General features: G+C 42.5%; 2 protein-coding genes across 2 annotated transcripts in view; one reads left to right on the top strand and one right to left on the bottom strand.

The window, feature by feature from the left end:
• Positions 1 to 1,070: 1,070 nt before the first annotated feature.
• Positions 1,071 to 9,932, bottom strand: dnajb11 (DnaJ heat shock protein family (Hsp40) member B11). Its single transcript, XM_050049123.1, has 10 exons — positions 9,734 to 9,932; positions 9,167 to 9,323; positions 7,487 to 7,584; positions 6,004 to 6,136; positions 5,626 to 5,768; positions 3,871 to 3,953; positions 3,723 to 3,780; positions 3,498 to 3,609; positions 3,191 to 3,350; positions 1,071 to 2,205 (listed from the first exon to the last, which is right to left on the bottom strand). Exons 1-10 carry the CDS (start codon positions 9,805 to 9,807, stop codon positions 2,141 to 2,143), a joined length of 1,083 nt encoding a protein of 360 aa, XP_049905080.1. The 5' UTR covers positions 9,808 to 9,932; the 3' UTR covers positions 1,071 to 2,140.
• Positions 9,933 to 10,589: 657 nt separating this feature from the next.
• LOC126393409 (proline-rich protein 36-like) overlaps positions 10,590 to 11,964 on the top strand; it is a 24,727-nt gene continuing 23,352 nt past the window's right edge. The window contains exon 1 of the mRNA XM_050049566.1: positions 10,590 to 10,599. Coding sequence (XP_049905523.1) covers positions 10,590 to 10,599 — 10 coding nt within the window. The remainder of the gene's footprint in view (positions 10,600 to 11,964) is intronic.

Raw genomic sequence — 11,964 nt, forward strand, 5'->3', positions numbered from 1 at the left:
TGCAGGAATAAGTCCTAAAACCCAGAAATGAGTTAGCATTTTAGCGCTCCCAGTTCCCTTCTCTCAAAGTCAGTGAGGCTTTTTTTAATTACACAAGCTCAAGAGACTTTCATGTTTTGTTCTGCAACATGAAATTCATCAGTAAATACCCCACTGTGAATTTTGAAGCTTTTACTTGTCTTCAAAAAGGTGGATGCTAACAAATGAAGCTCAGCGTAAGTACAATCAGGAAGACTTTATGCTTTATCTGTTCACAATTCTCTCTGTCCCACCACTTCCTCTAATCAGCTGATTATGGACGTTCCCTCTTCTCGTTAACCAATCAAACTTTGCCATGATCTCCTTCAGTCATTCATGTTTAAATCTCGCCTCCTCTCTGCTCCAGTCAGCTGTCATTTTAGACCCCAGTCACCTCCAGTCACCTCATCCAGAGCCCAGGACTCTTCCTCACACCCAGATCCTCAGCTCCTTCTTCATCTCATCATCACCACCAGAGTCTAGACTCCATAGTGTGTCTCCTAATCTACTACATCTTCACTTCCCTCCTGGAATATGTGAGATCACGATGGGGTCTAATCGCCAAAGACTTTTCACGTCTCATTTTATGTACAGATGTAATTAAATAGTCTACTGGTACAGGTAACACTCTGAGTTACACAACAATCCTGTTTTAATGTGTTACGAATCTACACATGTAAGGCCATTAATTGTGCTTCATATAGGCTGGTTGTCCATAAAAATAAAGCAGCACATTGACATTACCATAGTGCTTCTTAAGTCAGAAACAAATGTGTTCTCCAAAACCACTGTAACAGTGAGGAACACCAGATGTCCTCTCACATTAAAGGATATTTTTGCTTCATGTTAGACATCTCAGGGAGCTCTTCCTCCACAGCTACATTCGAACTTTGACCTCAGTGTGCCACCTGTCAGTCTGAATTCAGGACAAATAAAGTCCACCACTCTACACTCACTACATTCCCTGCTTCTTGGAGGTCAGGGCGACTCACTTATGACCACTAACTAGACTCTAATGCCCTCTGCTGGTGAATCTGGGGTATGACATCTCATCAGAATTTGTAGAAATCTTTATTTATAGTCAGTCAAAAGTACATTTATCCCCTTAAGGCCATGACACTCTCAGAACATTGGGAGGCAGCGTTGCAGTCGATAGTAAAAACAGAGACAAGTGAGATCCTGAAACCACATTAGAAACCAAACCGTCAGGAGCAGCAGCACCCAGCGTGGATGTTGATGCTTCCTGGTCTGAAGTCCCTTTGAGTCTGAAGCCCAGACAGAGAGAGTGTCACAGGTGTGTGTGTGGTGGTGCTGGAGGATGTGCAAAGGGCCCAAATACCTCCAAACATATTAAACTTCACTGTCTCACTGAAGAGGTCAACTCTTGTTCAGTAAACCGGGGGGTTTGTGCAATGCGGACGGCTCTCCTGCTGTAAACATGTGAACAGAAGAGCCAACATGAATTAGGAAAACTAAAACACAACAAACAGATGAGCTTTGTTCTTCCTTATTTACAAAGTATTATTGAGGAGGAGTCGATCAGAGTGACGTCAGTCAACAGGTGCTGCTGGTACATTCATAAAACTAGTAAAAATCACAGGGCATCTTTTGATTGGTTGAAAGTTGTCGGGATTTTCTTCTTCAGGTGTGGAGTTTGTCAGTAGCTCATCTTCAGATGTAGTGGGCGGCACCCAGACAGGTTCATGGACATGTTAGTAGACAGTGTTTGTTTTTAACTTCACTCAGATAGAAACAAGTGAATTTGGTTTTTTTTTTTGCTTCTTAAAAAACAAACAAAAAGGTCTTATTACAATAAGATGTGGGGACAAAAAGTACAACAAAGACATGGCATCCTTCCCATTTATACACACAAATAAAACATCTGCACCTGTGCTGCTGCCGTCAGAATGTAGAACATTAAAAACAGATTGGGTTTCGAGCCATCCTGAGAACAATCTGAAAATAATAAATACACCCTGGCCAGAATTGTGGAGCAAGGTCCTGTTGATTGACGGTGTGTGTGTGTGCGTGTGTGTGTGTGTGTGTGTGTGTGTGTGTGTGTGAGACTGTGTTTGGTGTGTGTGTGGCAGGTAACTCAGTCCAGGCTATGTCTGTTTGTGTGTCAGTATCCTTGTAGTCCGTTATAAATCTTCTGTACAGATCCCTGCTTCAGGAGACTTCGAATACCTGCAACAGCACAAAGACAACTCTTAGCAACAGCAACACATCAAAGACAACAACAACAAAAAAAAAAATCTATATCTGTATAAATATAGACATAAATATATATGTATGAGATGAGCAACAAAAATGTGCCATGACTATCGGCTGTTTTAGGTGTTGTCGGGAAAATTTAGGGAACGTAATTAGGTCTGCAACTAATGATTTTTAAAATATTTGACAATTATTTAGTCAATAAAATGTCCATAAAAAAGGCAACTGATCACTGCATGTTTACAGAGTCTAAAGGTGTTATTCCCCCGTCTGCCTGAACATTAAAACACAAACAAAAAAAAACTTCTTATGATATGAGTTTAAGAAAAATAATCAAATGGTCACATTGGAGAAGCTAGGACCTTCAGTTTTTTGGCATTTCGCTCTGGGAAACTACTTAAAAATATTAATTAATATATAAATGAATGTCCTGACAACCATCCCATTACAGCTCTGATTTTCTGCCCGAGTCTGATTGGGTTCGACCTGACCAATCGGGTTTGGGCCAGGCCATAATTTCTTATTTCATTTCACCCGGGCCTGAATCAGGTCGGGTTCTTACCACTTTTCTTTTTTTCTCTTTAAATTAAACTAGCAGCTCTTGTGCATAAATGGCAGGAGTTTTACCGACTGGGGGAGATAGATACAATATATAATATATTTGCACTCGGGTTGGGCTTGGACAGAAAATGTGGGTGTAGGGTCGGGCCTGATCAGAGGAAATGAAGCTGCTTTCTGAAGTACCGGTGACGTCAGAAGCTTCAGACGCCATCAGTCACTTGTTTGTCTTTGTTTGACACAAACTCAGACAAACTGTTTTTGGAACATGTCCATCACTGGAGTGAAACAAGCTTCAGAGCTTCGTTATCATTTGGCATCTCTACCTTAACGTAGAGCATGAAATAATTTCCCAGCACTGATCCCGTCAGGAGAAATATCCTTTAACCTTCATTCTCACCGTCTTTCTGCTGTTCATCGAGCTGCGTCTGAGGAAACTCCACGTCGAAGGTGATGATGAGGGAACCTCGAATGTTGATGTTGTCAAAGTTCGGCAGTCCCTCTCCTTTCTTCCACATTCTAGCACCAGGCTTTGTGACCTTATCTCTCACTATATGAACCTGTCAGGCAAAGACAGACGCAACATTCAATCACACACTCCTCTCTTTTGTGATAATATGAAACTGTAAATTATCTGAATGGTGTGCACTCTGAATAACTGTTCCATATCAGGACAGCTCTGTAACAACACCATGTATGTACAGAACCTTGTGTCCGTCCAAATGTACGATGTCCATCTCAAAGCCGACCAGCGCCTCCACCAGGGAGATGGTGACGTTGGTGTACAAGTCGTCTCCTCTGCGTTCAAACACAGGATGTCTACAAAGAAAACATCCCCGCATCATGTTACTGTATGTCACTGACTGAATATTCTGCAGTGTAAGTATTTTGTTGAAAGTCACAGACACACAGGAAATCTGGCTTATACATACTTTAACACTTTGATGCGGAATCGTAGATCTCCAGGTTCACCGTCGATGTGAGGCTCCCCTGTGGTCACATGTAACATGTTAACAACAGATAACATTTATTTTAAAATAAACATACATATGATTTATATGAAGCTTTACATAGTTTTACCTTCTCCGATGAAGGGGTACTCCATCTCATCTCTCACTCCCTGTTCAATTTCTACCTCCAAGGTTCTCTCTTCATTTACAAGCCTGTGGTGGAGAACACAGAAGAAGAACACATGTTGTCAACTCTAATAAACACTCAGCTGCCAGATTATTTGGTGAAACCAGCGAAGACAAATTCAGTCCAACACAACAGTCCTGCAGTGAGTCCTAACTATATGAAGGTTATAATGATAGATTTTGTGTTGAGACTGTTTTAGAGGTGATGATTCAACTGTATGATCATTTTAGAGGTTGTATTTTGTGTAACTCAGAGAGGTGCTGGGCTTCAGACAGAAAGCATTTCAGCAGCTGGAGGCGGCGATTTGTAATTGTTTTTAATGAGAATGAAGCTTTTTGCTTGCTGTTTTTTTGTTGCTGCACACCTCATGTTTCTGCGCTCCAGGTGCCTCGTGCTTTTGTTGGAGCACTCTGAGCTCCTCGAGTTGAAAAAACTTCAACTCGGAGCCGAAAAGAGCCCCACGTCATCTCTGCTTTCTCTCCATTAACCAATAGGATGATTTGAGAGACGGGTCTTTGTGGTGGTCACAACAACAAGTTTACAGTCCGTAAACAACGGAGGAGAAACTGGTGGTGCTCAGTCGCTTGGCAGGACCAATGGACTTCCTGTAGTTAGTATTCATTTAGATACACAGCAGGTTGTCAAACTGCCCCTGAGTCATCCTAAAATCTGCCTGTAAACGTCCATGATGGAGGAGAAGCTCCTGGACCAACTGGTGGTACTCCCCATGATCCAGCCTCTTTTTTAGGGTCTCATGTACCCACACAGATCTCTGTTTATCTGCTGACAGCCTCTCACCCTCAACCAGAGCTACAGACAGTACCCTCTGCCTCAACATGGCAGCAGCTACACACTGATTACTGCAGGATACAGACAATAATAAACAGTAGATTGATTACACAAGACGTTTAGGGTAAGGAGGCGATGAGCAAACTCTTTTTTTAATAGTGGCATTCAATATTAAAAAACAAAAAAAAGGCAATGCAGAGCGCCTTGCGTTTTGAAACCAGCAAAACGCTTTCTGTGTGATCTGGCCTGAGGCTATTCTGCCTATCCTCATTAATATACATACAGTGGAAAAAATAAGAGAAACAAGTAAAGTATGACACATCCTATGATCAATGCACATTCTGCTGGTAGACATACGACACAGACTTAGGATCTGCAGCAATAGAGGTGGACCCTACCAGGCTCAGTTAGACTGGGTATAAGCTGGAACCAGCTTGATTCGAATCCCGGGTCAGGTCTCATTTTACTGGGAACCAAAACGACGAGGCCTAAAATTTCATTATTTTAGGGGCAAGACAGATTGGCCTGTAGTGGGGCTACAGCACCATGCTGGGGCATCAAAGCAGTAAGTTAAAAAACATGATTCTGATTTCACTTAAGGGGGCGGATCAATTTCTAAGAGCAATAATGCCCTTTAAATAAAATGTGTCCCACTCTAAGAGAAATAAAACACAAATTTAACAAAATAAAAAGGCAGAGAGTGAGCACCAAGGCCACAGTGGCTGATGGATGAGGGAAGGGAATCATGGCCAGACAGAGGGGCCGAGATGGCTATAGCTCTCGTGACACCTGTGAAATTCCTGCCCTGGAGATCAGGGCCTTGAAATCAAGCACTGTAGATAATCTGTGTTCCCTGCACTATTCAGAATCGTGATAACAATAAGAGTTTAACTACAAGCAATGACTTACTTTACATTGGGACACTCGTCGCACACCATCTCCTGAGTCATCTGGAAGCGGCCAGGACCGAGCTGCGTCGTCCTCATTTCCTGTCTGCAGTTACACTTCCTCTTGCCGGGAGCTTCTTTGGCTACAGGCTTGTTGCGTACAACCTGTTCGACAGAGCAGTTTTAGAAAAGATTATAAACAAAAAGTAAACAAGTAAACAGTCAGGGAGTAAATCAGATGATGAATCAGTGCATGCTGCGGCGTGACAGCTGCAGGCTCAGTTTAACAACTTAATGACATCAATGTCTGTCAATCAAACACACAGCAGTCGTGACACAGACTTCAGATATGATTAATGAGTGCAGGTTGTCAATTTAGAGAACAGGATTTGCTCCTCACCTCCACAAAGTTCCCAGAGTACACCTCTTCAAGCGTGACCTCCAGGTCTAGTACGATGTCATTTCCTCTGGGGATGTTCCTATCCTGCTGCTGTCGGTTTCCTCCGAACATGAACCCAAAGTCACCAAAGAAGCTACAGAGAAGGAAACGAGGCAGAGGAGGCTTTTAGTACAGACAAAAACACAACTTCATTCATTGCAGATACATTAAATATCCAGGTTTTTTGAGCATGTTTGTAGGAAATATCCCCAAAATAATTTAATGTTGTAGACCTATGTCCCTAAAGGGCTGGTTCACCTTAATTACAAAACTAAAATCACCACCTCACGATCTATCTCCGGCAACCAGTCTAGTTGCAGTTCACATCCATGTCAATCAAGAATCATATAATAAATGTAGTAAAGACTCCATAAACACAGGACAGGACATTTAATAACTGGGTTTAAGTGTATTTTTGGGGCAAAACACAGATCTTCAGCCTGGCAACACAGAAGATCTATATAATCAGCACAGTGTCAAGATGGACTCCCAAAATTAGTGACACAAATTCAGTATTTGATTAAATGTCTCTCCTTCTGTTCCTGAGTTATGACGTCGAGTAACAGCCAGAAAAGTGTTTTTGCATGACATGATGATGTCACAGTGAAGCTGACCTTTGACCTTTGGATATAAAATGTCATTACTTTATAGTGTTGGACATTAATGTGAAATTTCGTCATAATTAGTATAGGAATTCTTGTGTTATGATTAGGTAACACTGACCTTACATCACCAAAATATCACCAAAATCTAATCAGTTCATTGTTGAGTCCAAGCGGACGTTTGTGCCAAATTTGAAGAAAGCCCCTCAAGGCGTTCTTGAGATATCGTGTTCACGAAAGGGGAAAGCAAATGAAAACATAATGCCTCTGGCCACAGCTGTCATTGGCACTGAGGCATAACTCTGCACCAAAACTTTGTCAGTTATGACTATTGTTATGGAGCTTTATCTCTATCTGACTCTATCTAGTTTTGGTTAAATTTATTCCACTCAAAGGACTGAAAAATCCCCCAGGAAATTCAACAGTAATGTTTGTTTTCAGAATCAGTGTCACATTGACACGGTCAGTTTGACCCATCACTCTCAATAATCCACAGAACACAAAGTCAGTGGTTTTGATATTAACTATTTTTTGTTGATGTTACAAAAAAGTAGTTCGAGGGTAATCTGTCCCTGATGACGTCTGTGGATTATCCAGATTAACCACAATGCTGTTTCTGCAAAGACACACTGCTGAGTTTTTTTTAATGTGATCATTCAGTGCTGTGACCGCCACACACAGGATATTTATCTCAAATGTATCAAGGTGGAGAAGGAAAAATTTTGTCTTTTGGGTGAACTGGCCCTTTAACTTGACCTCACATTAACCATTCAGCTGCATACAGTAAAGAATCCCACTGGACTTTACTCCTGTATAAAACCACCTGAGCTCATGAAACCCACCTGGAGAATATATCGTTGTGTGAGCTGTGGTGACCCTCTTTGAGTCCGTCTTCTCCGTATGCGTCATATTGTTTCCTTTTCTCCTCGTCTGAGAGCACCTACAAAAATACAAGCTGTCAGTCCACAGCAAACAAAGTCTACACTGTGTTTAGCACAATGTGTGGAATGAATAAAACAAACACTTTTTCAATACAACATTACAAAACACAAGCTCAAACAGCTCTTTTACTAGAACTGGGTGTAGTTAAAAAAAAAATCAGATACCAGTACCCTTAGATTACTTCATTTGATACCTTTTTGTTTAACTTCTTTAGATACCCATCATGTGAATAGAAGCATTCAGTTTTGGTGGCATCTCGGCACGCTGAAGTGCCACACTTGACTTCACCACAGCACAGACTGTGTGGGTTGTAGCAGCTGATTTAGAGGGCCAATCATACATCGCGTTAAATCAAAGAACGCTTGCTGTGATTAGCTCCGAGCAAAAACCGTACAAATAATCTTTTTTTTTTCCTGGATCTGGGTACAGGAAAGATCGAATGCAGGTATCGTCTGACTGCAGAACTTTCAATACCCTGCACTATCTTTTACACAAGCTTGAATGATAGAGTATTCACTAAAGCTGTATTATTTGCATACTGATTTACATCTTACTGTTCAGGTGTTCATGTGTGTATCCACTGTCTGTATATCCAATCACATGACTAATCACAGAGACTTTCAGTGGTGGAAAAACCATATTGGACGATTCTGATATTTCATACTAAAGCCAGGCTGCATTAATGCGTATGTGTCATTTTCCTGCTGTAGATGTTTAAAGTTGTGCTCATTTTCACACCTTTATATACTGTTGGGTAGTTTAATCTACAGCAATGTATCATATTCTATAAGATCATCATATGTTTGAAGCGTGGCTGTCTTGTGACGATCACATATCTCTACAAAGTCACCTTTTTATGGCGTCAGAAACCAGCCCTGTTCTCAGCTTTGTGACGATGCGTTTCAGCTGCTCCAGGAGGGTTTTTAAAGAGTTTATTTAGCCTTTATTTCATCCTTCACTTTATCACACACAGTCAAAATCAACACATCTGGAGATAAGCAATTTTCACTTGACAGGAAAGGGACTGTGATCTGAAAAGTAACTACAGCTGTCAGATAAATGTTGCACAGTAAAAAGTACAATATCTACCTCTGAGATGTAGGAGAGGAAGTATAAAGTTGCATAAAATGGAAATGAAGTAAAGTAAAAGTATTTACATTTACTTTATTACACTCCACCGCTGTTATTTTTAGGAGCAATGTGAACATTTGATAGGGAAACACCTGCAGCTCTGATCTGAATCCACTCCGATTGATCCACGTCTTGTTTTCCTGGATACCAGCTGTGCTGCGTAACAGCCAATCAGATGCAGCCACACGGTCTAATCGACCAATCACAGCGGCCGTGTCGTTTCCAACAACAACCAAACAGCTAACGTACAAAAGTCTTTTGTATCGGTGCCTCCGGCTGTTCCGCACACAATCACCATTTACCACACAAACCCCACGACATCAGTCTGAAGTTAGAGACAGTTATTTAAATAAAACCTTTATCTGTTGAGTCTGAATGAGTTTCCGGTGCCTGTGTTCAGCTTTAGCTCACAACAATAGCTGTGTGTGTGTTTGTGTGTGTGTACTCACCTCATAAGCTGCTCCTAAATCTGCAAACTTGTCTTGAGCTTTGGGGTCATCCTGGTTTCTGTCGGGGTGTAGCTGCAGAGCCAGCTTTCTGTAGGCCTTCTTTATGTCTCTGATTGATGCGGTCTTACTCACCCCCAGGATCTTATAGAAGTCTCGCCTACAGACAGGAAGGTAGCGTTAACAGTTATGGACGACACGGAGAGAACAAAATGTACGACACATGACGGCGGGAGCTTGATAACACTGTTGTTGTGTGTACAGGGTGAATTATTCTGGTGACAGTGAGCTAGCTAGCTACAGACACAGGAGGAGGAAGCCGGCCGGTGCAGCTTCACAGGCAGCGGTATGAATGCTAACAGCTAGCTACAAGCTAACTAGTCAATCCAAACATGGCGGTTACAGTCCTGAATATGAACTCTGAGCTAGATAACAGCAAAACACTTATTATGGAGTTATCTGAGCTGCTCCCGTTCACTCCACACATGCACAGCTGCTCTGGACCAATCACAGTGGAACATGTGTACCACCTGGCGATGCTGTTTCACCGCACACGTACAAGCGACTCACCCCGCGAGCACCGCCGTGATAACGTAAAGCAGCAGGCAGCACACATTGCACAGGTTCATCCCTTTGTTAGCCATAGATCCCGGTGTTCCTGAAGGCAGGGAGCAGACAGAAAATACAGCCGGCTTTTGAAGGTTGGATCCCGGCTGCCAGTCAAGCCTTCTTCCTCCTGTCAGACAGAGCCCGCCCGCTGGATGTCGGTGTGTACGCCTCTCGGTCTAAACCCCGCCCACCGTTAAAGGAACACATCTCAGCCTTCTTTGGGATTAAAACTGTGCGACCTAGAGTGCCCCTCCAGTGGAGAAAACATAAGAAAGTGCCCCCTGAAGTGCCCTTTATTGGAGAAAGCACAACTATGGGTCCTCTAGTGTCCCCTTGAATGGATAAAACATAATGACGTACCCTCCCAGGTACTCTTCCAGTAGAGAAAATGTAATAAAGTGCACTTTAGTGGAGAAAACACGATCAAAAGCCCTCTAAGACGCCCTTCCAGTAGATTGAAATGTGATGTAGTGCCCTCTAGGACATCCTTAAATGAAGAAAACGTAATGCAGTGCACTTTAAGGCGCCCTTCCAGTAAATAAAATGTGATCAAGTATCCTCTAGGGTGCTGGGGTCCCCTTCCAGTGGAGAACATGTGATGAAATGCCGTCCAGGTTGCTCTTTCGATGGAGAAAACACAATTAAGGGCCCTCTAGGGTGCCCCTCTAGTGGAGAAAATGTGATGTTCCCTCTAGCATGCCCTTTAGCAGAGAAAACATAATTAAGTCCCCTCCACGTTGTTTTTTCAGTTGAGAAAACATGAAGTGTCCCCGGGATTCCCTTCTAGTGGAAAAAATGTGATAAAGTGTCCCCTGGAATGCGCTTTGGTAAAGAAAATGCAATTAAGGGCCTTCTAGGGAAAATGTGATGAGGGGCACTCTGGGGTCCCCTTCCAGTGGAGAAAACATGATAAAATGCCCTCCAGATTGCTCTTACAGTGGAGAAAATGTGATGAAGTTTCCCCTGGGGTGCCCTTACAGTAGAGAAAATGTAATAAAGTGCCCTCTAGGGTGCCCTTAAATGGTGAAAACATGATGAAGTGCTCCCCAGGGTGCCATTCCACTGGAGAAAACATGAAGCAATGCTCTGTGGGACGCTCTAACAGTGGAGAAAACATGATGACGTGCCCTCTAGAATGCCCTCGAATGAAGACACATAATAAAGCATCTTCTCAGATGTCTGTAGAGAAAAAATAATCGAGTGCCCATCAGTGGAGAAAACGTGATGCAATGCTCTGCAGGGTGCCCTTCCAGTGGAGAAAACATAAAGTACCCTCTGGGATGCCCTTAAATAGAGAAAACATGTAGAAGTGCCCTTCCAGTAGAGTAAACGTAATATGAGGCACTCTAGGATGGCAATTAGTGGGGAAAACATGATAAAGTACCCTCTGGGGTCCCCTTCCAGTGGAGAAAACATGATTAAGTGCCCTCTGGGGTCCCCTTCCAGTGGAGAAAACATGATAAAGTGCCCTCTGGGATGCCCTTAAATAGAGAAAACATGTAGAAGTGCCCTTCCAGTTAAGTAAACGTAATATGAGGCACTCTAGGATGCCAATTAGTGGGGAAAATCATGATAAAGTACCCTCTGGGATCCCCTTCCAGTGGAGAAAACATGATAAAGTACCCTCTGGGATGCCCTTCCAGTTGTGAAAACTTGATAAAGTACCCTCTGGGATCCCCTTCCAGTGGAGAAAACATGATAAAGTGCCTTCTGGGATCCCCTTCCAGTGGAGAAAACATGATAAAGTACCCTCTGGGGTCCCCTTCCAGTTGTGAAAACGTGATAAAGTACCCTCTGGGATCCCCTTCCAGTGGAGAAAACATGATAAAGTGCCCTCTGGGAGGGTCCAAAATGGTCTTAAATATCTGGGAATTGAGGTTACTCGCTCTTTCCCTGCTACCTTTAAGAAAAATTTTATGGCAGTCCTTAACAAATGTAGGCAGGATATGAACCGATGGGCCTCTCTACCATTGTCAGTAGCAGGACGTGTAAACCTTATTAAAATGATAGTATTGCCAAAATTTTTATATCTTTTTCAAAACATCCCAATTTTAATTAATAAAACTTTCTTTAAAACACTCGATAAAACCATTGTCTCTTTCATATGGGCGAATAAACCTAGTCGTATTAGCAAGACCCACCTACAAGGATCTAAATGCTCAGGAGGGCTTGCGTTGCCAAATTTTATTTTT

Source organism: Epinephelus moara, chromosome 7 (genome assembly GCF_006386435.1).
Source record: "Epinephelus moara isolate mb chromosome 7, YSFRI_EMoa_1.0, whole genome shotgun sequence".
NCBI lineage: Eukaryota > Metazoa > Chordata > Actinopteri > Perciformes > Serranidae > Epinephelus > Epinephelus moara.

Bases quoted from the DNA above. Each gene is read 5' to 3' on its own strand.
- dnajb11 (XM_050049123.1), bottom strand. From the start codon at position 9,807: ATGGCTAACAAAGGGATGAACCTGTGCAATGTGTGCTGCCTGCTGCTT. The intron at 9,324-9,733 runs GTGAGTCGCTTG...TCCTGTCTGTAG, and splicing joins ATCACGGCGGTGCTCGCGGG to GCGAGACTTCTATAAGATCC. The intron at 3,781-3,870 runs GTAAAACTATGT...ATGTGACCACAG, and splicing joins GTACCCCTTCATCGGAGAAG to GGGAGCCTCACATCGACGGT.